This window comes from Takifugu flavidus, chromosome 5 (genome assembly GCF_003711565.1).
Source record: "Takifugu flavidus isolate HTHZ2018 chromosome 5, ASM371156v2, whole genome shotgun sequence".
Lineage (NCBI taxonomy): Eukaryota > Metazoa > Chordata > Actinopteri > Tetraodontiformes > Tetraodontidae > Takifugu > Takifugu flavidus.
In genome coordinates, this window is record NC_079524.1 from 15,352,971 (window position 1) to 15,375,131 (window position 22,161).

General features: G+C 44.8%; 2 protein-coding genes across 11 annotated transcripts in view; one reads left to right on the top strand and one right to left on the bottom strand.

Annotated features, from left to right (window-relative positions):
- Positions 1–1,093: 1,093 nt before the first annotated feature.
- Positions 1,094–7,837, top strand: rflna (refilin A). 2 transcript variants are annotated; one of them, XM_057031950.1, is made up of 4 exons: positions 1,094–1,298; positions 1,382–1,729; positions 4,712–4,821; positions 4,894–7,837. In XM_057031950.1, exons 1-4 carry the CDS (start codon positions 1,245–1,247, stop codon positions 5,225–5,227), a joined length of 846 nt encoding a protein of 281 aa, XP_056887930.1. In that variant the 5' UTR covers positions 1,094–1,244; the 3' UTR covers positions 5,228–7,837. The 2 variants fall into 2 exon arrangements, with proteins under 2 accessions (XP_056887930.1, XP_056887931.1); XM_057031951.1 differs by having other exon boundaries at positions 1,112–1,293.
- Positions 7,838–8,399: 562 nt separating this feature from the next.
- Positions 8,400–22,161, bottom strand: part of ncor2 (nuclear receptor corepressor 2) — a 68,097-nt gene continuing 54,335 nt past the window's right edge. For 3 of the 9 annotated variants that reach the window (XM_057031944.1, XM_057031949.1, XM_057031941.1), the window contains 17 exons: positions 21,511–21,603; positions 20,922–21,139; positions 20,503–20,836; positions 20,185–20,388; positions 19,498–19,749; positions 18,291–18,443; positions 17,927–18,193; positions 16,671–16,857; positions 16,194–16,570; positions 13,814–13,944; positions 13,401–13,564; positions 13,161–13,295; positions 11,498–11,640; positions 11,361–11,414; positions 11,072–11,269; positions 10,581–10,760; positions 8,400–10,505 (listed from right to left, as the gene is read on the bottom strand). In XM_057031944.1, coding sequence (XP_056887924.1) covers positions 10,309–10,505; positions 10,581–10,760; positions 11,072–11,269; positions 11,361–11,414; positions 11,498–11,640; positions 13,161–13,295; positions 13,401–13,564; positions 13,814–13,944; positions 16,194–16,570; positions 16,671–16,857; positions 17,927–18,193; positions 18,291–18,443; positions 19,498–19,749; positions 20,185–20,388; positions 20,503–20,836; positions 20,922–21,139; positions 21,511–21,603 — 3,287 coding nt within the window. In that variant the 3' untranslated portion in view covers positions 8,400–10,308. The remainder of the gene's footprint in view (positions 10,506–10,580; positions 10,761–11,071; positions 11,270–11,360; positions 11,415–11,497; positions 11,641–13,160; positions 13,296–13,400; positions 13,565–13,813; positions 13,945–16,193; positions 16,571–16,670; positions 16,858–17,926; positions 18,194–18,290; positions 18,444–19,497; positions 19,750–20,184; positions 20,389–20,502; positions 20,837–20,921; positions 21,140–21,510; positions 21,604–22,161) is intronic. The other 6 variants (XM_057031946.1, XM_057031945.1, XM_057031948.1 and 3 more) reach the window with 6 other exon arrangements.

Here is a 22,161-nt window from a genome sequence, read left to right on the forward strand (position 1 = left end):
GCACAACACTGGAGCACCTGTATTAAAATTCATTCACTGAAGACATAAACACACAAAAATGGCTCCAAATCTCTGATTGGATCATTTCAGTGCCAGAGCATCACCATGATGGACACTTTCATATGGACACAGTGACCCAGAAACACGCCCAATTTAGGGATCTTCTTAAGGAAAACAAGAACTTGAGCTACCCGGACGTAACCAACGTGATTAAATGCATCTTCCAGGGGGAAAAAGAACCAAATCATCCCAAGGTTACATCATGAGTGAGTTCCTTGGTTCATCTTGTAGCAGAGTTGATGGACCATCAAAGCTTCAATCAGCAGCTTCAGACTCAGTCAGCCTCGTGCAGCTCTGCGCTGGCTCTCATTTGTGCTCCCATTTAGCGTTTGGCAAAGCCGACATTGGGAAGAGCGACCGGGTTAAAGAGAGAGGACGAGGTTCTGTGAAGGGAATCAGGGAACAATCTCCTGCGATGATTACGGTTTGCTGAAACGGGTCTGTTTGTGTGAGTGTGTTTTGGCTTTAAACCTGAATTGTGAGGACATTTTAGCTGCTCCAGACAAAACTCAAAAGCCATTTAGAAAAAAAACCTCCTCCTTAATTCCTCTTTTACTGATGTTGAGATTCTTTCACTGAATTTCCGCAAACACTAAGATACCAACATGTGTGTGTGTGTGTGTGTGTGTGTGTGTGTGTGAGAGAGAGAGAGAGAGAGAGAGAGAGAGAGAGAGGGAGATAGATAAAGAGAGATGTTCCTATACTAATAAATGTTAACGGAAAAACTCCCCCCAGAAGATAAATGACCTCTAATGACCCTAGTGGTTGGCAGCAGTTTAGGGAATATCTCGTGTTTTGGTCCCACCCGAGTCAGGGTTACGCAGAACGAGCGCATTCTTTTTAGAAGAATAACTGCATTGTGCTGAAGACTTTCTTTCATTTCAGTTTCTTAATTCATTGACATGATTGACGGCCATATTGTCTAAATGTATCTACAAAAACACAGTGTGTATGTGTTTGTGTGTTCGTGTGTGCGTGTGTTTGTGTGTGTGAGTGAGAGAGAGAGAGGGGGAGAGAGAGAAGGGGGAGGGAGGGAGAGAGCGCGCAGAAGAGTTCTCACCCTGCGCGTCGCCAGACGCACCGTCCACTTTTGCTGCTGATTTTAGGACGTTCATGCTTTGAAATCGGGGAATCTGAAACGTTGGCGTCAAACGTGTCACGTCCTTTTCGACAGTTTCATTTTCATGATTCTAGCTGGGAATATCATCTGGAATAAAGGTGAAGACAACACAGGTAAAGTACGTGGAGAAAAGCCAAATTGCCAGTTTGGAGTTTGGAGTTTCGTCGCGACATATTTCACCGTCGGCGTCTCTTTTTGCAGGAATCGCGCAGCAAAGTTCAGGATCGTTTGTCTGCGGACGCAGCAGCGCGCAGCGGCTCGGAGCGCTTCGGCAGACAGAGTTCGGTCTGCGGGGTTCTGCGTCTTTCTACTGTTTCAGGCGTCCCCGAAATGGTGGGGCACCTACACTTACAAGCGATGGATGACAGTCTGAAAGGAAAGAACCGAGAAGGGCTGCTCGACAGTCCGGATTCGGGGTTGCCCCCCAGCCCCAGTCCGCCCTTCTGCTCTCTATCCCCTGGGCTGCTGGAGTCGCGCTCCGGCAGCTGCACGACGCCTGTCGAGAGCCATCATGGATATGATAGAAAGGAAAGCAGAGAAGGCAAACTGGTGAGTGCTTATTGTTCGTGGGTTTAAGTCTTTTTAAGTCAGTTTCACTTTGTTTTCTACCCCAGCTACAACTAAATCCTGTCAGAGTAAAGAACGAAGCAGCTGGGAGATAAACCCTCCCTCTCCGTCTCTGTCTGTAATTTAAACGTGTGATGTGGCTGAAGATGCCACCCTCCGCAGCTTTCCTGTCTCTTTCTCGCTGGGGTGTCAGCTCTGCTGTCAGAGGGTCAGTGAGTTGATCTGACTGAGAGTTGTATTTCCAGTGCCGGGTCCAGGGAGTCCCGGGGGTCCCTGCCAGGATTCCAGGGGCTCCCAGGCAGATGACAGAAAGTTTTGTAATCCTGATGGTTCTCTTGGTTGGCTCCAGTTAGCATTTGACTCACTTGACATGTGAAGTCCTCTCTCACTGGTCAGGCTGGTTTCACTTGCATAACTCACTCTGAAAAGGAATAATGTCCTATTCCTTTGGTTTTACAACTAAAATGTTGATTCAGATGATCACCTGTTGATGGGGATATAAAAGGCTGGTGGGTATTCACATCTGACAGTGATTGTCCTTCAGCCTGAGGACTCAGGTGGAGGAAACAGAGCACCAACAGCAGAGATCAAACACTGAAGGATCTTAATGTGAATCTCTGGAAAGGACAGATCCCTTTCTAACAATGAAGTGGAGCCTGGTAACTTCAGCCTGTGTGGAGTCTGACATGTCCATGCAGCCTCTGCCTTTGTTTGTGCTGTGAATGAAGACTGAATGAATGAAGGCAGCTCACTCAGCCGAAAGAGAACGTTTTAATCCTGAACTCCTCCTCCGGTTGTGTTTGGTTTGGCTCCCCCTGCTGGTCGCTGCTGACGTCCATAATGTCGTTCAGGTTTAGTGAAATAGATGCACACTAGCTCCCCTTTTCAATATGACACGTTCTTATTTTCATTAGTTAAGACTCGTCTGCATGTGTTTCTGTATGTGTGTTTCTGTGTGTGTGTGTGTGTGTGTGGTGTGTGTGTGTGTGTGTGTGTGTGTGTGTGTGTGTGTGTGTGTGTGTGTGCAGCAGCTGTGATCTAAAAGGACCCCTGAAAGAGTCGATGCAGCCCGAGGTCACATTAGCACTGACGCATGTAGGACAGACGTCCGCTGTCTCAGAGGACAAACACCTTTTATTTGTGACAGGATGAGGTTTGATGGACTCGACTGCTGCTCAGGTCCGGTTGACATGTGTGCACAGGTCGGATACATAGAACTCCTCTCAGGCTGAGGTCCTCACACTTCCGGTTCCGTCTGGGTTCCACAGCGGCTGCAGGCCGGAGTGTGTTGTTGTGTTCTCATCCTCTTCCAAAATCTATTTCTGTGTTGTTTTTCTGTGGCACCTGAGAACAATCCAGTAGGTCTATTCTGGGGTTACTGGGGCTTGTTAGGGCGGCTGCAGCCCATTGCATAAGTTTTTGATGACTTCTGACTCCTAAATTAAGCCAGACCAACAGACAGACTGTCTGATTCCACGCCTGGCTCAGATTTATGCAGGCATGAGGCAGAATTCACTTGCACTCGGGGTGAAGTCAGACGGGAGCGTTGCCTCCTGTAAAAAGACCAGCGGTCGACTGGTTCTGGATGGGACGGATCCTATCTGCCTCACAGACAGATGATGCTGCTGCTGGAGGAGGAGTGTGTGTCAGCACACTGGTGGAAAACTTCATCAGTTTGGCTGAGTTTTGCTGCAGGAGTTGCGGAGTGACAGTTCTGGAAAATCTGCTCATCCTTCTCTCAAATATCAGCGATTACGGACGCACGCCCAGATTAGTTCAAGCATTTATAACAGCACATCAACAGGAGTTCGTATAGCAGTGCAAAACTGCTCAACAAGAGACTGCAATCCGAGAAAATATGTTTTAAGACAAAGAAAATCATCAAATCGATGATGATGACAGAATAAAAGACTAGAACAAAGTTGTTTTATTTTTGGTGATATTAAATTTGGATATTAAAAAATCCTTTGTTGTCAGTGGGTTGTTTCCTGGCCAGAAATAAACTCTGTGTGTGTACGTGTGTGTGCGCGCGTGCGTGTGTGTGTGGGTAAGCTGAGCCTGCGGTGGCGCTGCGCCGTGCCCTTGGCCCGCTCTTGCCGGCCTCCTGCCGTGGCATGTGTGCCGTGGCAGCATGTGACTCTGCTGTGTAACCTGAGCGCTGCAGGAACTGCTGTGTTTAGACACACTAAAGCTGCCGTTAGTTAATCATCTGGTCAGCCAGTGAATATTTGAACTACTGCTTGCATTTGTGCTCAGGCAAAACCTGCAACATTTGCTCATCTGCGGTCGGTTATGTTGGTAAATGGAGACGTTTTGGAGACGTCGCTGAGAATTTCAGGACTCGGATCGTTTTGTCCAAGTCACAAACACTGTTAATGAAGAACAGAGTTCCCCCCCCCAAATCTTTGACTTTAAAATCAGTGATTGATTCATCAGGATTTGATTGATGCATCTCTCCAGTAAACCCATAGCGCCACCCAGTGGACTCTAATGCCCCTACATTTATTCATTCTTATAAAAGCGAGTTTTTTACATTAGAAATAATTTGTCCTTATTTATATTTAACTTGTCTATATCACTTATGCGGGATGTCAGCATGACTGTAAAAACAACACTTTAAACCAAGACCAGCTCAGAGCTCCAGAAATCCCGCTGAACATGGGCCAGAAGGCCAGTTATCATTGTAGCACCACACCGATCACAGCGGCAGGATGGAAGCCCCCACCTGGAAGAATCAAACAGGGACAAAAATGGTCTGATGGATCCAGGACTGAAGCTGTTTGGTCTTTGGTGTGAAGGTTTGTGTGGATGGTTTGTCTCTTCTCCAGACATGGTGGACAGGGGTGGGGGTGGACTTCAGAACCCTGTTGTGGGCTTCTGAGTGCACATTTGATGAGGGAATAACAGAGTTTCCATTTGCTGAAATGCTTCTGAAACACGTCGGCTCTTCTTGTGTTTCCACAGTTGCCGTACCTGCTGCTGAATGCCACCGGAGCTGACCCCAAGACCCGCATGTACCCCGTGTTCTTCGGAGAGAGCATCAAGGTCAAACCAAACCCTGAGCAGGAGATCAAGTGAGGCCGCCGGCGGTGCAGGTCGATCCTTGAGAGTTCCTCCTTAAATCTCACCTCCTCCTCGTCTTCCAGGTGCAGCTCGGTGGTGAAATACGACTCGGAAAAACATTACCAGGACCAGGTCTCCTGCGCCCCCGTGCCCACGGCCACCTCCTTCAGCGAGACAGTGTTGGCGGTGCACAACTGTACTTGGAGGCGCTACAGGTCCCAAGTGTACCTGGAGCCGCGACAGAAGCCCGTCAGCTACCGGAGCACCACCATCATTTACCCGAAACACGCCAAGAACACTTACCGCACCACGCTCAGCTACAACCCGGCGGGCTCCCACCGCTGGTTCGTCTCCACGGTGCAACTGGAATCCAGCGAGGACTCCAGTCCCTGTATCATCTACACGGAGGACCTGTAGGGTCACATGACCTGTGCCACGAGGACAAAGAACTCAGGAAACATATGAAGTGAGACTGGAAAAACCCTCATCTCACCTCGGAGAAAATGCTGGAAAATGGCGGCGGATATCTGACTGTACACGGGGCAACAAAACAGGAAGTTCTGCTTAGCAAGAGAAGAGCAACGTGCTGGTGTTCATTTATATACATTTCTGATGTCAGAATGTATGGAATCAGTGAAATTTAAAGAACTAGCTGACAAAAATCTGCCCCCAAATCAGTTTGTAATGATTTGAATTCATGCGGGATTGATCAGGCAGATTTCCCCAGCAGGAAAAACACGGACCACTCGTGAGAAACCTGACAAGCTTTGAGCTTGTTTGGAGCACTTAGGCTACGTGATGGCGGCGCCTTGTGATGGGCGGGGTCAGCAGTGGACCAAACCACTGAGAGGAAAGTGACGGTGGGGGGTGGGGGGGGGGGGGTGTCCGATCTCTAATATCTATGAACTGTATCGTAAATTCACAATGATCTGAACTTTGGGGAGGGCAGTTAAATGATTTTCCCAGGTTTTGGGGGTTCCGGGCCCCCTCCCCCCAATGCTGGGAAACCTGCTCCCATCTTTCACCTGATTTAGACTTTCTACTGATGCAGTCTTTGATCTCTACTCTGGTCATTTGAGGCTGCCCTTCACTCTTTCATGTCTTATTTAACCTCAGACAGATTGGGGGGTTTTAACTGGACCGTCGCTGTGACGATCAGATTGGCTGAGATACGTTAAGGTGGCAGAGTTCAGCCTGCACGGAGGAACCCGGTCACAAAGCTTTGAATACGACTTTATTGCACTTGTTGTCAGGAGCTGGCAGTGCTCTCTGAACTCTGAGGGGCTTTTAAACTTGGACCAAACTTTTGTTTATTTCTTAATTCGGCTCTCTGACACAGAGCAGGCCTTTATTTTTCTTACATTCAGCTAGTAGCTTCTAATTTCAAGGGGTTTTTTTTCCCCCGCGTAAGTAGATCTTAAGTGTCCTGTTTCATTTAGCAGAACCAGATTTTTTTCTCCACACAGAAGAAGGAAAAACACTGAGAACTTTTGAGAAGAGTGAGGGTTTAAGACCTTTGACAAGGTGAAGCAGGGCTGCACAGCAACACTCCTTTAGTCAAGTTAAGTGTAAAAATTAAAAGATCATATTAAGATATGAACAGTATTTACTTTGTTATAAATGTGCTCAAGACTAAAAGATTATAATCTTCTGAACGTTGGGTTAGATCGTTTATGGGTTGAGATGTTGGCTGACATGGTGAAAAGATCTCAGTCAGAATCAGAAAATGTAAATGTTTAATTTGGAAACAGCTAAGTTGAAATAACCAATATGCTAATGTGAAATCTGAAAGTTCTGAACATCTCGGCCAGAAGCATGGAGCATCTACAGTGAGCAAGATCGTTTCATAGCAACCCAAACAGCAACAATGGAGTCAGGATGTGTCGACGTCCCCAAACCTCCCAGTCTGAGGCCGAGATGCAGTCAGAACATCAGCGAGAACATCAGTGGTCCTCCTTTAGATCCTTGCCAGAGGCTGTTTGTAAAGTTGTGGTCTTGTATTCTGGCGTGGACGCTATTAGACGAGTAGCTGGTTTCTGTGGTCACTGTTGTCATCGGAGGTGACCCTTGTATATGATTTATCCTGTAATGTTACATTTACGAGACAGTTTGTTATCTTTGGCCGGATAAAGTAGGTGTGTGTGTATATAATCCGTTTGGTATCTGCCGTAAAGGTTTCGCTAAATATCCTCAGTTGTTTGGAGGGAAATAAATGACAGTTTCTAAATGTAGGTACTTACTTTTTCTTGTCGTTTTCATTGTTACGCCATCCTTGCTAATGTCATTTCTTATCTTTATTTGACATTGTTAGCATGACATTTATTAATTAGAGTTTACTGAAACTTGGTTTCACTGTTTTATCAAAGCAGCAAACAGAGCTAAGCTAACATTAGCTTCACTTGTAGGTTTGTGCCTTGAAACATGGTCATTCTGCCAGCGTGACAGACTTATTTTATATCATTTTAAAGAAAACAAACTGAAACATCAAACATCATATTTTCCTGTTGATGGAACCTAAGATGCCTGATAGATCAAGACAGAAAAGATTTCAAGAGATTTTACCTCATTTTTATCAGTTTTAAGCGTTTTTCGGACCTGCAGTCTCGAGCTCGCGATCTTGTTTTGATGGGTCTGAGACATGTTGTGCAAAGTGTTCTGGAAGATAGACATTGAAGAAAGGATCACGTCTGATGTTTGGAGTGATGAGGAACTTGTTTGTTTCTGAAGTTCTGTAAAGGAGGATGGACTTTTGTTATGTGCTGGTGGTCTGCGACATAAAAAAAATGATGAGAGGAAGTCGTGTTGAACTTTTGGAGGGTTTCGTGTGATGTCTGTGTTCTAACACTTGATTTTGTTACTGTAAACTATTTTCCTGTTGTATATGTGGCTTTGAGGCACTTCATAATTCTTTATATTTTTGTACGTCAAATCATTGCTCCTACTTTGATCTAAGGAAATTATTTAAAAAGATGTATGGATGGATGAAGATGGATATATGTAAACTGAATTAAAAACTAGGAATTTCCATTCTTCTTGAGTCTTTGTAAATGGTCAGACAATGTCCTTGGTCTACAGGAAGTTATTGCATTGTTCTTCAACGTAAACAACGCAGATTAAGTGTGCAGATGTCGATGGTCACAAAAGAAAATCCTTTGGTTAAACTGATGCTACAATGAGTTGTTTAATCAGCCATCTACAAAATAAACACTGCAACACGCATCCAAAATACTTCATGTAGTAAATAAGTGATCATCTTTGGACATTTGCAGGAGACACACTGTCTTTTATCAGGTTTAACTGTAATTTCCACTGTAAAACTGCATTTTTTCTTCCTCTTGTATATAAAACATCAGTCTTTCAGTGTATTCTGTTAAGATTTTACAGACAGATGTATAGAGCAGATGCTTCAGTTTAGTTTTCAGTCAGAAAGAATAAATTGTGTTAAAATATTTCAAGAGATTAAAACAGAATTAGTTCTCGAACATTTAAACTTGCATTAGTAATTCGAGCAGAACAAATGCTGCCCCCTGGTGCAAGAACACCGCAACTGCATCTTATTCCTTAAAAATAAATGACACAACTCAGAGCATGAATGGCAATAAGCTTTTTATTTAAACATTAAGGCAGTGTCTTTGTTTTCATTTTACACTGCTATCCACAAAGCTTGCTGGTGGCTGTGTTGAATTTAACCATGTGATTTTTTTTTCTTTTTCCGAATACCAACCTTGAAGCAAGCCACATAAATATGTACATCTCTTCAGTTTTATATACAGTCCTTGCTATTATACAGTGGGTTACAATAATAATATAAAAAAAAAATCAGTATGCACAAAAATGGATGAACAACATACCGTCTGTCAATCCCCACCAATGCTTGGACAGTGAACATTTCTTATACTGTGACATATTTGTGACTGGAATCAAAATATGTAACAAAAAAATGACAAGGTAAAAGTTTCATCAATCTTCTTTTTTTTTTAAAAACAACAGATTAGCCCATCATCGATGTGAACAGTTGGATATGGCTTAATCTGTTTACAGTCACATTCTTGAAATTCATCTGGAGATAATTGACGAAGACGTAGACAGAAGTGATGAACCCACAACTCGCTGGTCAAAATTGGACAAAAACCGGCTAAAAGAGGGAGAGGAGGTAGTCCTTTAACAGTCACGCTTTGTTGGGACTAAAGAAGTCAAAAGGAAAACCAAATCTGAAACATTAGGGGAAAAAAAACCACAAGTTGATCTTTGTTTTACTTTGAGCAACCCCCCCAGCACAGACACGAGCGGACGCAATGAAGTACAGCTGAAGTATATGTCACAGGTTCTCTGAAAGTGTAATGCAGGCTCAGAAGTTGAGTCAAACAGTTTAAAACCTAAGGCTGTGATGGGAGGGAAAAACTTAAAAGGTAAAAAAAAAAAGAAGAGAGGACGTTGCGAGTTCCCTGTGTCGTCACATGGGGTTAAAACAAAACTTGTGCGTCACTTCAGTACTGTATATGTCAAATAAATGGCACTTAAACACTATGAATGTTTTCAAAACTGTACAAAATCTTGTCTGGACGAGGAAACAACAACACTGTCACCACAGCTCCTTCACAGAACTCCAGCGTGGATCAGGAGTCAAAGAAAGATGGCTTCGCTCCCTCACTCCTTTTCTGAGGAGTTCCCCTTTCCAGCGGCGTTACGGTGGGCCGGTAGCTGCTCGCGGCGGCGCAGGCCACCCTAACTCAGCTGTGATTGTCGCTCCGACTGTGGGTGTGAGGCTGAACGTTGAAACGGCTGTTAAAAGATTCCTCTGTGGTGGAGTTTCCTGCTGCTCAGGACTGGACACGCAGACTCTTATAATCGTGAACAGGTTAAACTTTAAGTGCTTCATATTCAAAAAAGACAAACATGGTTAAATATAAAATATGTGAGAAAGTGTCACTTTTTCAGTGCCATCCATCTGGCAGATCATTTCCTCTGACATTGACATCGGTGATGAACAGCGCGATTACCCTGTAAACCAATGATACGATCCCCCCTCCCCCCACCCATGATAAAGATACACCATTGCAGTCGACAAATGACACCATCAACGTTTCAACAACTAAATGTACTAGAGTTCGCAGGTTGCTTTCCAAAACACAGGACTGAAGTGGAACATTCTCCTCCGTCCTCATGCGTTTTTAACCTCCAGGAACACAAGGTCCTTCCTGTGGAAGCTCCGGCAGCAGAGCCTCCGCCTGACCCCTCAGCGTCCCGCCCAGACCAGCATCAGCATGTTAGACTGACACGGCTGGAAGGTACAGCTCAGCGTGTCTGTACTGATAAGGCCAGTGAGGAAAAGTAGGAACGATTCAAAAACAAAGTGATTAGTCCTTTAGAGTTGTCCGGGTGTGCAAACACAAAGCGCAGCAGCGTTCCAGCTGAGCAGATGACACAATCTTGACGGATGGAGGAAACTGAGTGGAATGGTGTGTGTGTGTGTGTGTGTGTGTTGACAGAGACGCGGATCACTCGCTGTCAGACAGGGTTTCGTACTGAGACATGAGCAGAGGTTTGGGCGCCTCCTCCCAGGACCGTCCCTGTCCCGGGACCAAGCCCTGGCCCTGGACCCCAGGCTGAGCAGAGGAGGGGGAGGGGGCCGACATCGTGCCACTGGGGAAGCGCATCACCAGGGGGTTACATGGGAAGGGAGTTGGAGTGGAACCTTTGCAGGGACAGAGGTGTTAACGAGGAGTTTGGGACTGTGTGCGAACGACTGGAGAGTAAACTGATGGCAGACCTGTGGAAGAAGGCCGGTCCTCCCACACTCGATTAGTCAGAGGGGTTCGTCTGTTGCAGTCTCCCTCGGAGTGAACCGAGGACACCGAGGACGGTCTCTCCCCCCCCGACAGGCCTGGTCCTGGAGATTTGGCCTTCCTCCCAGTAGAGCCTCCACTGCTCTTACAGGACTTTCCTCCACCTGCAGAAATATGCAGGCTCATTAGACCCCATGTGCATCTGGAACCTTCCTGCTCTGCACCTCTGAACTAGATGATGATCCTAAATTTCAGAAGCCCAATCTACAACCGCAGGTCTCGATCCCAGCATGCAAAAACATGCGGGTTTGATTTGATGTAGGCTCGACTCACAGTAACCCGGATACGGACGATAATATTCAACTACCATAAATAATAAACCACCACCTGTTTAATAGGTTCCAGGTCTGAGAACAAGACTGTTTAGAAGACTTTTTAAAAAGAACAGAGAGGACAGGAAGTGATCACAGGGCACCTTGGGAGAAGAACTCTTCTGCACGACCGTCAACTGCAGCTCCGGTTGAAACGCTGCCTGGGTTAGTGGCGTTTGATGACGTGCGCTCCTCAGACTGATCATCGTAGTTGCCCATTAAGGCTTTCCTTATGATGGCCTCCAGGCCGATGGAGTTACTGGGGGCCTCTGGGGCTGGGTGGCAGCGGACGCTCACAGGTCCTACAGGAGGACGGAGACAATGGAGGCAAAAATGAGCATGTGTGGAGAGAATAGAGGCCGTTGGGGAGGGGGAAACATCTCTCTGAGGTACCCGCAGTTGTTGATGCTGGCATGTTGAAGATTTCTGTTCCAGGCTGACCTGCATCTGAAGGTAGAATCAGAAGCGTTGACATTAGCAGAATGTCCTCTTTATGTAATCACTTGATGTTTTCCTGAGGTCAAACTTACTGAAATCACCTTCATTTCCAACCACGGTCATCTTCTTGATCATCTCCTGTTTCTTTGACTTGACGATAGCTGACGTGCTCTCTGTCAGCTTACTGAAAAAGGCCGGAGGCTGGGAGGAGCTGGGGGGTGAACGGGAGCCCACACTGCAGCACGGAGGTGAAACACACAAACCGTTCAGTCAGATTCACAAGAGATTAGCACCCATCAACATTCAAACCAGACCAATTTACATTTACTTTTGTTCATTCTAAGTGTGATAAATCCCTCTGAGCCACAACACCAGCGCATATGCTTGATAACCTAAACAATCTCATTTGCACATTGACTCCAAATACGCGTCAGTTGTTGGGCACAGCACCGTCTACAGGACGAGTGTGAAGACTCTGGCCTGGGTGCTCCCATCGGCTCAGATTAGGGTGATCTCTGTGGGGGTGCTCCCTGTGTTCATGGGCTGTGACCTGTCTCAGCGTGCCCAATGGTAGAGTATGTGTGGGGTTGAGTTCGTGGGTGTGTCTGCACACTGTATCTATTTGTGTATCTCTGTGTGTATATGCGGGGTGGGACGCCTCCGTGGCGCTTCTTAATGTGTATATATGGTGTCGTACAAATAAAGATTGATTTGATTTGAACAAACACTCAGACCGACCTTAGGTTCGTCTCCACTAACATAAATACACACCCAGGATGATGCAGGTTAATGCCGTGTTCACACTACACAATCCTGCATCATCTGGTCGGGGGCCTTGAGGTCTGGGAGGCGTTCGCGCTACATGACAGGTCGGTGATGAGGGTTCACACTACACAACTCTCCATCAGCAGGCGCGGCAGTCTGCTCTACTTTTTTTCCCCCCAAAACAACCTTTTGTATCAAAATCTCATGTGAAAGGTGACACAAGAACTGCGCAGGGCTGATGTTTTTCATTGCAAACACAGACACGGAGCAGAAAGGAGCCCTCAAGGTTGTTTGTGTGCTACTATGTAGAGAAAACACAAAAAGAAGATGTTGCTGTCGCTGCTCTGCTGCTACCCTGGCTCACGTCCACATTCATGGCGACCGCCATGTCTGCTCTCATGGGCCACAGCTCTTTGTGCATCCTCCCCCCTAGACTGGATATTTGACCTGTTAAGATATTCACTTTGAGTTGGAATCTCGGGCTGTCGCCGGCCGCCTGACTGGCGTCTTCGAGGTGTTCACGCTTAACGACCCAGGCTTGCCGAGCGGACAACTGCCTTATCCTGAGCTGGGGGAGGAGAGCGGCAGACAACCAGCCGATTGGGCTAAAATTGTGTGGCGTGAACAGGACTTAAGGCTAACAGGACGCACCACGCTGACTCACAGCAATACCAGATGGCTGACAGGTCTGTGAGTAAAAGGAGTAAGTGAGCGGAGGAGGCACTGAGCTAAATCTGTGTTTGTGTAACAGGAGAAGGTGGAGCAAGACGTATGAGTCTGATAGTATATCCAAATGTTCTATTGCATTTACTTTGTTAACGCATATTGTGCTGGAGGCCAGCAGTCGGAGCCACAGGAGAACCCAGCCTGACCCAGATGAGGTTTACGGCTGTTTAGCTGCTCATTTGTTAAACTTTCAACAAACCATCCAAAACATGAAATAAAACTAGTGAAGATATCTGCAGGAGGGATTGATATGGGAGGGATTACCCTTGCTCTGCCTGCTCGCTGGGGTAGGAGGCCCCTCCCTGCATGTCTGGTTCAGAATTGGCTCCAGCAGGAGAAACTGGTTCGATGCCATCGTTTGAAACACTGACAGGAGACGTCTTGGACTGAGGAGGCGATCTGGAGGGACAAACCATTTACAGACATTTAGAGTCTGAAACAGCAGGACACTCCACCCCTTCTAAAAACTGACAGCTGATTTTGTTTTTGGACACAAACTCCTACCTGTCTCTGGTGCGCTCTCCACCTAGGGCCTCTGGATATCGGGGCCCTTGGCTTGATTCTTGTGAGGTGGGTGGCAGCTGAGAAACACTGGGTGGACGGGTCAGGTCCAGGACAGGGAAACCGTGGTAGCTCTGCTGCCTGGTGTAGTCCTTAGTGATTACCTCCTTTTTCAATACACACAGTTGTAGATTGTTGACCACAGTAGCAATGATTTATAAAATAAAAACCCATGATGGAAATGTATTTGCAAATCAAATGTTTTCATTGGCCGAGTCAGACTTTGATGCCTGTTTATGGTGAAACATAATTGGAAGCTACAGCAATCGGCGCTTTAACGCCTCCTCTTTGGCAGGTTTAGGTATCCGAAGACAATTCTAGTTTTGGGTAAAAATGTTAATGTGAATGCAGCTTACACTGATGTGCTGTGCCAGAGTAACCACCCTCTGGCTGCCTTTCACACAGGGGGATGGGGGTTGCTGGCCTGGAGACAGTCTCTCTTCAGATGGAGGACGGTACAGGCTGTGTGGCTCCATCTTCTGTTGAGCTGAGTGGTCCAAACCCAACACACAAAAGACAAAACAAGAGAAAAGGAACTGTTAGCTCTCATCATTTGATCAGGTTCAGTCATGCAGGAGAAACAAGCCAGCTCAGATGTCATTTAAAGTGTATCATTTTAAGTGTACCAGCTGTGCCTACAGTTACACACACACCAAAACACTCCGGCAGTATAGAAATACAGTTAAATATTGGTGTCTCTTTTACATTATTTCTCCTCACTGCATGTTTTCTCCCTGAATGAACTCTATCAGAGGATGAAGTAAACTCAGTGGGTGGCACAAGACAACTCAAAGAACAGGACGCGCTGGGTCTTTTGTCTGTTGGCAACAGCAGCATACGGCAACAAAATGATGCCATCTTAACTCACAAACAAAAGTGTATTTTCTTCATTTTAGACTCATGTAGGGGTGAAATGATAATGATGATTGATGATGAAATGATGATTTGAGTACCTCAATTATAAAGAAATAATAGAGGAATTTTCCCTGTCTCCAGTACTCATTTATTTAAATGTAAAGCTCAGCACATTATTTCACATTGACTACTTTTAAAATGCCAAAAGTTTGATCGTGCACAAAACGATTGTAGTGGAAAGATGGAAAAGTTGAGGGAATGTAGCAATAATGACAACATTTTCTCATGTGGGATGACCAGATATCATCCATTGCCTGGACATGTCCGCTTTTTGAGACCTAAAAATGTGTTCGGGTAGAATTTGAAAGACGTTTGGGATTTAATTTGACGAGAGCCTCAAACAAGTTTACATCAAAGAGTAAGAAGAGTCCTCTTTGTCACAAACTCAAGTCTGCTCAACAGACTCTTGTGTATTTATAATCGCTTTTTAACCAAGCAAAAATATGTTTTATCCCATTACTTGATTGAGCAAAGCAAGTTTCAGTGGAATATCCAATTACTATAATTACTATATTCCATAGCTGCAGCCCTCCGTGCACCTAAATGTTACAGGCCTGTGAAATATACAGAACACATGCAACATATTCAAAATTTCCATAGGCTTTGACTGACAGCAATGAGCAGAGCATGTATTTTGAAAACCAAATAGGGATCTATAGCCAGATATTAAAAAAAGAGAAATGGAAGGTGGACGATCCCCCATTCCCTCAGATGGCTGACAATTCAGTGCAACACTGGAGATCTTTGTAATCAAGCAAAACAATTTGATGGATTTTGATTTTTTTTTCTTCTTACTTTTAATGTGGTTGAATCTGATTTGGCTGAAGCTGTGCAGTTATATAGTCTTAGTACAGTCCAATCCATGCTTCCTTTCATTGATAAGATATTACTCTATGCAGTGGCACAACGTCATCGTCCACAACAAACACAAGAGGGAAGCGTTTTTGTGAGGGTTGAAAGTCAACTGTTTCGTTTAGAGCAGGCATGTCTAAACCCTGTCCTCGAGGGCCACAATCCAGCCGGGTTTTCTATCCCACTGAATGCATTTTCAGCCTGGTAGGTCCAAACACACAATCACATACAGACGGTCCAAAAGCCAAAGGTCAACCATGTGTGTAGACAGAAGATGATTGGATGAAACAAAGTGATAACAATTTAAATGTTTTTTTGTTTAATTTCATGTTTGGGAAAAGTGACTACTGCAAAATAATTGTCCTTTTTCTACTTTCTGATGGAACGTGTTACTGAAGATTTTCTAAAGCACAACATGAAGGGAGAAAGAAATTTATCAAACTCCATACCTCGACTGTAATAGATAAAACTTTCCAACATTAATAAAGAGGACTTTTTTTTAATTTTTAGGCCGTTTCAGTAAACTATTTTAGATACATCTGTGAGGCAGTAAAAGCCACTAAAAGCATGTGATGTTATACTTCACACTGTGTATGAGGCTCCCCAACATAAGTGACCAGCTGAACCGGGGCAGAAGATACACAACTCTACTGTAATATCCCACCACCAGCTAAAACCTTAAAGTACATCCGGCACCATAATAAACTAGGAAAAATCAATATCAATGCTGCATCAATAACAGAAATGGCTTCAAAAACATCTCTCCCAAGATCGTCAGGTCCAGTTTGGTACTGGAAATGACTGCCAACCGCCACAGCGGCCACAGACTGAAGGGTGAGGGTTCAGGTGATCGCTGACCCTGATATCCAAAGATCTTAGTATCAGTGGCACCGAGGACAACAGAGCCTCTCTGAAATGTGAGGGACAACAATTGTGTTGATCAAGTTGACCGCAATAATGGTATCTTACCGAGTACTCGGAGCTCATGTTCCTGAATGGTCATCGGTTTGTTTTGAGTCTTTTCCCTACTGGGCGTACCACTTTCTCCACGGCTAGGAGGAGTTTCTGACTGGGGTGGCAGCAGGTGTTGGGACCGACTTGAAGGTGGCGGGTACGTGCCAGGGTAGAGTCCTCCTGGGACAGGGCTGGACAGCTTGGGTTCAGATTTACTCATGTGTTGTTCCTGCATGTGCTTGGGCAAGCCTCCCCTGTTTTTGCCTCCTTCACGACTCTGCTCTTTGGCAGCATTTGAGTCCATGGATGGTGTGTAGGCCTCTGGGGGCACACTTGTCCTCTGGAGGTGACTAGGGTAACTTTGATAGCGGGCTGGCCCTGAGGGCATGGACCTGGCAGACCAAATAGAACACTTGGTAAACAAAAAATGTTCCCAATGGAAAGAGAATATTCTGGAAAATGTGTTCCTGGAAAAAAAAAAGGGCAGTTTACCGATACACTGATGAACTGGAGTGATCTGTGACTGGCAGACTCTTGCCTCCAGTATTGTGAAGGACACTGGGACGTTGCTGCACATTCTCGTGGGTGCGAGGCGACACTGGGGAGTGCTGGTGGCTGAATGACTGGGAGGGAGCTCTAACACCACTGTTGTTGCTGCTGCCCAAGCTGTGCTCCGTACCTAAGGGAGAAATTTCATTCCATGTTATTAATTTCCACAGATTCAGAGGAGACGTGTATATTTTTTCAGGATTATAAATTACAGTTTGATGATGGTATTACGATTTCAAGATTCAAGATTCAAGAGAACTTTATTGATCCCTTTAGGGGGTGTCCACCAGGGAAATTAGCATCTCCAAAGATCTACAGCATCTACAAAATTTCCCACCACCATTTCACCCCATCAAACCTATTAAAGATAATAAAATATAAGAAAATAAGAAATAAAATAGAATAAATTAAAAATAGAATATGAATATAAATATAAAACTATAAAAATGTTCCGGTTCTCCTGTTGGCCCTGGATTTGTGTAAATTGTTGAAAATACGAAAGACTTTAAAGCACATACACAGCTGAAAAAAATAAAGAAAACTCAAAAATGACGCGCTGATCCAACTTCAGTCCATTTCCCTGAGACATAATGTGGATGAGGAGTGTGTGTGGCCTCAACATGCTTGGATATATTCCCACATAATCAGCTCCAAGGCATACTAAAAAGCATCAGTAACCCCGGGACAGTTTGTGGCAGGATATGATGGTGGTGGGTGCAATGAATGCGGGCTACAACCTCTTACTGGCCTGTCTCTTAGTATTTGTCCACTGTGCTGGGAGACGCAGCAAACACCCGGCCCCCGGCATAAGGATGTAACATCCTTAAGGAGCTGCACTACCTAAGCAACCTCTGGGGCTGCAGGTAACACCTCATGCTCCACTAGTGCTGAGAGCTTTGAAAAAATGTATTAAGTGATTGAGAACCAGCCAAAAAGTGTGAGGACGGGGAAATTGTCTGTGACCACAACTTCCAATTCTTCCATAAACAGGGGCTGTCTCACTATTGCCTGACTTCCAGTTACACTGTGGTGATTATGTGTTCCCTTTATTTTTAGAGCCGTGTATTTCAATAGTATTTTCAGTAAAAACCTGTAAATGGCAAATCAGCAGTAGTAATCTTATCCACTGATTTCTCTAACTAAAGTGAACTTTGTGACACCTAAGCAATGGATAAAAAATAAATAAATAAATCACACACCTGGCCGCCAGATAGGTGCATGTTCCACATTACCGAGGGCTCCACCCTTCTCTCTGTCTCTTTCCCTATCTCTCTCCCGGTCCCGTTCTCTTTCCCGATCTCTCTCCCGGTCCCGTTCGCGCTCCCGATCTCTCTCCCGGTCCCGTTCGCGCTCCCGATCTCTCTCCCGGTCACGTTCGCGCTCCCTTTCCCGCTCCCGGTCCCGTTCTCTCTCCCTGTCACGTTCTGATGATGTGCTTTGTATCTTGTTTATGTGCGAAGACCCAACTGAATGAAGAGTGGGAAAAAAGGATGATAAATGACAGAAACAGTGTTCAAGTGCAACACATTTCAGGCATAAAAAAACCTGTGAAATGACCAGTACCAGGTGAGATAGAGGAGGGTGTATAAGGCCTGCCCGGAAAATTAGTACTTCCGCCAGGGATGTAGGTGATGCGATCCATTGGGGAGCTTGATGGCCCTGCAGAAGGAGGGACCAGGACAGGTAAGTGTGGCACTTGAGAAAGATCGATGATCCCTGAGGACAGAGAGAAAGAAATAGAGTAAAGAAATCAACAGCAACTGGTCTGGACATTTGAGGATAACTGTGAAAATTTGGATATAATATAGTGGGGTACACACATAAAGATTATCGAGCAGTTTTCTCCCTTTATCATTTAAAGAAGACGAATGCCCATTTATCTTGTCTTATAAGATCATCCTACAGTACAAGATTAACCTGTGGTCTGAGGTGTTAAGAGAGAATTTGTCCTGATAATCGGCTCCAAAAATGGTCGGGGTCAAAAATCTTCAAGTGTGTGGGAAAAGCTGGAACTGCTGGAATGTAGCCAATTAAGAAGCGAGCGACCAAGGAATAAGGAAGCAGGAGTAAACATTAGCATGTTTGCACTGTCTCCTGTTTCTTTTTTATAGTTTTGGATTATTCTGTTAAAAATAGTCCCAAGACCACCACCATTCCACCACTTGTATGCCCTCTTCCATGTTGTTTATTGTGTTTTTGGGTTGTTGCTATGTTTCTTCTTTGTTTTTGTGAAATCATGTGCCATAATGCAAAGTCTATGGCTGGGACGATGAGATTCTTGGTGGTGGGACAGAATGATGATGTGCATGGCGTGCTGTTTTAAGATTTTCAGAGCACGGCACACACCAAAACTGTTCAATGCCTGATTTTTTTTAATCTTTGTGTGTGTGGGGGGGGATGGGGGGGTCTCTAACTGATAAAAAAAATCCCTTAAGATTTAGAAAATCCTTGTGTGTGTACCCTGTTAAGGTTTGAAATGACAGGGATAACCTAAACAAGCCCAGCATCAATCTGTGTATTTGTTTGAGATTTATATCTATTATCTATGTAACTTTGACCTAGCAAATACAGAACAAACATTTAGAAAGGAGGAATTCATTATCTTACACCAGAGGGTGTTTGGAGGAGCTCTGCTCTGATGCATTTTATAAACAGAAATTTCTACGACTGAATGAACATCTTCAAACATCACTTTGCAGTGATGCGGGCAAAACGGACGTGTTCTGTTCGCAATTGAGTTTCAAACAAAAAAAGGCCCTATAAAAGGTACCACGAGGAGCTGTGGAGTATGGTAGCTGAAGAGGCTGGTCTCGTGGAGTGAGGCCCCTGAGAAGGTCAGAGCGTTGAGCCGCCATGGCAGCAGCGGCAGGCCACTGGTGCATCTGCTGGGAGGTGATGTAGTCATTGAGCAATGTCTGGCGGTTCTCCAGCGCTGCAGTGTCAGGAAATCCACGGATGAGGTAGGGGTAGGGATGAGGGTAACCCGGGCTGGGAGCTAGATGGCGAGGCAAGTAGTACGCTGCTGTGTGGAAAGGAGGAAATATTTGTCAGGAAATTTTTTTGCAAGATAGACATTAACAAGATCAAGTTCACACAAATGCTGGAAAAGAATTCCAGAAGAAAAGGTTTCAGAGACATCAAAATTGTCCTACAAATGAGGACATTATGGGCCTCAGTGTGGCTTGAATAATGACTGCAGACTATACTTTTACAAAAGGAAGTTATTCAGATTAATCTTCTGGACAAGAAGATGGTTTCACAGCAGAGAGGGCTGATAACTGAAGACTTGCCCACTCATTCTAAGCGTAAATATTCTAAAGCGACAATAACAGACCACAGTCTGTTTGTACTTGTACTTGTTGCAGTATGAGAAAGATTTCCAGACCAGGTGAGATTTCTGATGCAGGTTCAGACACTAATAGAGCTGTAAAGATTTTTTTTTAAAAAGTAGCAATACCAGGATCAATGTGAATACCACGAGGGAGTGCTGCAGGATCAAAGGCCAAGGGGATCTGACGGTAGACATCTGCTGCTCCGAGACCCTGGAGCAGCCGCTCGTAGGTTTGCTGATCTGGAACTCCTGAGAGTGGCGATTTGGTAGAACTCATTTCTCTAGGGGTTGGTGTGGTTTTACGCTCCTGGGAAGGATTTTTACTGGAACCTGATGCAACAAAACCAAATATATATTAATATCAAGAGATTCCAAAATGTTATCTGAGCTATAAATTATAGCTGATGGTTAAAAACATCAACAATTTGTCTGAGATATACCCACCATCATTTTGCCTTTGGCTTCCCTCTCTGGACAAAGGAGAGCCACGATGTGAGGGACCAGGGTAAGAGGTCCTTAACCCGCATTTGTCATCGTAGCCTACTGGACTGTGATGGGACTTATTTCCTTGTTCTGACCCCAGTGTAAGGGGGGAAGAGCGAGCTATGGGGCTAGCTGTGCTGACCACAGCGCTAGGTCTTCCTTTTGGTGCCTCTTCGTAGTGACTCCTCTCCAGGAGAGAGGATGTGTTGTGGAAAGAACGTGGTGAACTGGCAATAATGGAACGGACATCGTGACGTTTCCCTGAAGCAGCTGCCTCCTGCTTCATGGGTGTTCCCTGAAAACATAAACAGGAATTAAACTCTTAAAACACAGACAAGAATGCCTGACAGCTTCTTTGTAAGTTGCCAACATGTATTTACCTGTGCTATGATGCCCTCTTTCCCAGGCTGCCGGAGCTCATCCCTGGGAATGAGACGGATGTAGCAATCAACTTCCTTCCCGGTCGGTACCCTGCTCTCTCTGCCCTTCAGTGAGTCAGAGAGGGAACCAGTCACACGAAGTGGGGAGCCCTCTCTCTTCATCTGCTTTGCCTCCCTTCTCAGGTAGCCATCCTGAGGGTCCAGATGACGGGGTATACCTGACCATAACAAATGTCACACGGCAGTCAGCAACAATAGCCAATGGATTTCAAATGACAGCAAAAGAGAAATAAGACATTTCCATTAATGTGTGAGCAGTTGGGGAAAAAATGACAACACATTTACTACCGGTGACCGACTTTGAAAATAGACTTTTGAAAGAAATGATGATTTTTGAAAGAATTTCTTCATGAAGGAAGAAAATGTTGGTCTACACAGCGAGCAGTGTGGTCCATTTACTCTGATAACATTACAGGAAAGGCAACATTAAGAAGCATTTTCCAGGATTTTTTACTAATGTCTACCATTCTGCGCCTCTGATCCGCTCTGCCTCAGGCAGTGATTTTCAGTAAGAGGGACGGCGAGTTACCTTGTGAGATGGAACCACGAATGTGATGAGCATCTTTATAGGGTGTGTGGTGTGGACTATCCCTATCATGAGGCATGGCTCGACCAATCAGCCCTGAAACAGAGTTTAGATTCATAGATATTTCAAGCATTACATATAAAAATGAAAACTTTAATCATATAGTACTTTACTTCACAAGTTCTAAAATGCTTTACTTCAAACAAAACATACAAAGATTAAGACATCAATAAAGACATAATGTACAACATGAATGAAAAATAATAAAAACAATCAGCTAAAAAGAAACACCTTAAACTTCATTGAAGCTATACTTATCAAACCAGATGGTACAGATCTCTCCTTTATTGGCAGAAACATTCATTGCAAAAACATGAAGGAGTTAAAAAGGTGCTAAATGTTTTTGTAGAGTTTTTAAACAATTTATTAGAGATCCTGAAATGATTTCTGCCTGTCCTGTAACATTTGGATTAATGTCAACAGATAATATAGATCTATATCCATCAAAACAGCATCGAGCAGTTATATTGTAATATTGCAATACTGTTCAATTTAGCTGCCAAAACCAGCTAAATTGAAGGAATTCCAAATCATCCACCTGCATTTCCACCTGTTTTTTTAAAAAGAATTCTTCATTATCCATTATCAAAATCC

Excerpts from the sequence above, each read along its gene's own strand:
- rflna (XM_057031950.1), top strand. The coding sequence starts at position 1,245 with ATGATTCTAGCTGGGAATATCATCTGGAATAAAGGTGAAGACAACACA. Across the intron at positions 1,730-4,711 it reads AAAGCAGAGAAGGCAAACTG|TTGCCGTACCTGCTGCTGAA; the intron begins GTGAGTGCTTAT and ends GTGTTTCCACAG. Across the intron at positions 4,822-4,893 it reads AACCCTGAGCAGGAGATCAA|GTGCAGCTCGGTGGTGAAAT; the intron begins GTGAGGCCGCCG and ends CTCGTCTTCCAG.